At 39.5% G+C, this 2,792-nt stretch overlaps 1 protein-coding gene across 1 annotated transcript; it reads right to left on the reverse strand.

Annotated features, from left to right (window-relative positions):
- Window positions 1–35: 35 nt before the first annotated feature.
- On the reverse strand, window positions 36–2,387 carry LOC105180342 (alpha,alpha-trehalose-phosphate synthase [UDP-forming] 1-like; the record flags this gene model as incomplete). The annotated part of the gene is made up of 8 exons (XM_011104003.1): window positions 36–276; window positions 383–481; window positions 560–690; window positions 829–916; window positions 995–1,117; window positions 1,190–1,366; window positions 1,875–1,992; window positions 2,200–2,387. Coding segments are annotated over 8 exons (1,165 nt in total), but the record flags the coding sequence as incomplete, so codon positions are not given.
- Between the last annotated feature and the right edge of the window lie 405 nt (window positions 2,388–2,792).

Consider the following 2,792-nt stretch of genomic DNA (forward strand, 5'->3'; position numbering starts at 1 on the left):
TTTTCTGCCCACAGCACATGAGAAGTAATTCTCACCCTTGAGATCAAGAACCGATGGCCCTTCATGCATAGACATCCTCTCGCGCATCCTAGACCACCAGTGGCCATTACACAAGGTGGAGGTGCCTTTCTTCTCTGGGGCTGGAAAAGGTAAAGGAGCTTTGCGGCAGAATGCAGCAAGCCCTGTTGAATTTGAAGTAAATCTGTTGAGGGAGTTGGCTCTTGATGCTGGTCCAGCAGGAAGCTCTGGCTCAAAAAAAGTATAAATGTCTTCATCCTACAACATTTTCTCCACTTTGTAAGATACTTGTTACTCAGTCGTTCGTAAGAAACATCAAACGAAATGTAAACAAAGTTCCTAGTTCTACGACTTCTGTTTACACCTTTGGTAGAAAATGGCCAATGCACAAAACGTAATCAATTGGAGCCTTCTCATCATTGTGATGAACTATTTCTCCCAGGATTCTATCAATTGCAGCACCCTGGAAAGGGTCAAGCACAAAACTCAGAAGTGTTCTTTAAGAATATAAAACAGTGGGCAATATTACCATAAGACTCACTTTGGTTACACCAACTGCTCGGACCTCAACGGATCTCGCTCCTTGAACGACATCAACAGAAGCATTTGAAATTGGGCCTGTCCATAGGTGCTGTAGCAGATCCTTCGACTGAAGCTTCCCAAATTCAACATCTGGGCTTACGCTCACAGAACATCAAAACAGTAAAAAGTGAAGGACGCGGCGCAGAAACTGATCATAATACTTTTTGTGGTTGAGTATAAAGGGGCTAGAGTGTGAAATTAAAATAAAAACAATAAAAAATAAATAACCTGCATGCTTGTAATTCCATACAAGGGAAGTTTCACGAAGCTCAAAATGAGAACGGGGGGTCCTCTCAGTGAAATATTCGAAAACATGCTGAAACAATTGAAGTCGGCATGAGGATTTTAAAATAAAACAAAGGTAATGCACACTAGGAAGATGTATCCATAGAACCTTCACACTGTCAACCCAGTCCATATTTAGGTTTTCCGGCATTGTTGTCATCCAATCTCCTGTAGTAAGGCGCAGAAACATCCCATGTTCTGCGGCCAACCACAAATTATATTCTCCAAAATTCTGCAGAATACATCAGTCAACAAAGTAGAATTTGGTGATGGAAAAGTTGATCGTAAGTGAAAGCAAAAAAACCTCATCAAGAACATTTCTGTCACTTCCGCTAAGGACAATTATTGTGGTCTTTGGATCAGCACAAAGTCTTTTCAAGGGTTCTCTCAATTCTGGATGTAACTTAGGCTCCATATCTTTAAACTGATCAACCCTTCTCCCTAGGGTGTCTGCTGGTTTAGTTAGTGTTGCATTAAATCCCTGCAACAAATGTAGGAATCTCAATACAAGTTCATCAATATGCACAGAGAAATACAATAATAGTCCATATTCATCCCTGTGGGCATAAGATCAATCAAGTGGACACAATTACAATGCTATCTTGGAGATGTTTAGTTTGTGGTTTCACTAATTACTGACTATTCACAGTATGAAAATGAGGAGTTGGAGCTAATATCAGACATAACAGCACGCCTTTTGAGAACCCTTCTTGGTCATTCTAAACATGGTTGCTCAAGAAAAATACAAAAATTATCCATTCAAGGTTTCCTAATTAAGCTTCAAAATGAAAGAAGCCTAGTTATCCACGGATAGTGTATTAGTGTTCTGTGTGCTGGTGTCCACATGCTACAGAGTCCAGGAATTCCTTGTGGTTTTGACAGGATGTTGATTACACAAATGTAGGAAAATATTTTGTGGTGAAGGGTGATAAGTTCATAATACAAATCAAAAAATGAAGGTAAAATCCGAGTTTAGGAACATGAATTACCAGAATAAGCAAGCGATTATTTGCCTGCAAATAATGGTCAACGGCCTCTCTTTTAGGAAGTAAAGGAGGAATTTGCCGAGTCCTTAGCTGTGCTTCAACAACAGTATCGTTGAGTTCACTATATACAGGAAAATGAATTTGGTTCAGAGAAATACTTTAGCAGTGTCAATACTTAAACCTGGTTTTACTAGATGAAGTCAAAGAGCACTTCAGCAGGGTATACATTAAGGATCTCGAAAGAACGTGCTCTAGACGTCAACAAAAAACATATAAGAATCCCTGGTTTTAGATATGCTTCGGCACAAAATAAAAAATCGCTGTGTACCTGACAAAAGTCTCTGCCCATTCTTGTGATGTGTGAGTGGTAACATGCGTGAAGTTATGTCGATGTCGTTTTTCTCTTTCATCAGCTGGCATAGTCAAAGCATAACCAATTGAGGCAGCAACTTCTGTAATATTCCAAGGGTTCACCAAAATTGCTCCAGCACCAAGAGACTGTGCGGCACCAGCAAACTGACAAACAGAGAGCACAAAATTTGAATGAAATATAGAAGAAGTAATTCAAGCTATTGATCACACTTCTTCCGCGACTTAATGAGCGGCATTGGGCTGACGAATCGTGAATCTAGGTATCTTTTTTCTAATGAAATATAAAAAGTAACATAAAACGAGAGGAAGATACCTGTGATATCCTTTTGTAACTTCACCTGTTTAATAAACTTAGTGTTGCAGAGCAGAGCACAAGAGCGAGTATAAAAGAATTATGTGGAAGCAGTTTTAGAACATAATTTGCCATTTGCCTACTCACTGAGGTGGGTGCAGATGCAAGTTATGTTTCCAATACCCATTCTTCAGAAAGTAAGAATTGGCTGTACTGATCAAGGGAGTAGATGAAAATGAAATAATTGCAGCCCCCTA

The sequence above is a fragment of the Sesamum indicum genome, unplaced genomic scaffold, assembly GCF_000512975.1.
Source record: "Sesamum indicum cultivar Zhongzhi No. 13 unplaced genomic scaffold, S_indicum_v1.0 scaffold00883, whole genome shotgun sequence".
NCBI lineage: Eukaryota > Viridiplantae > Streptophyta > Magnoliopsida > Lamiales > Pedaliaceae > Sesamum > Sesamum indicum.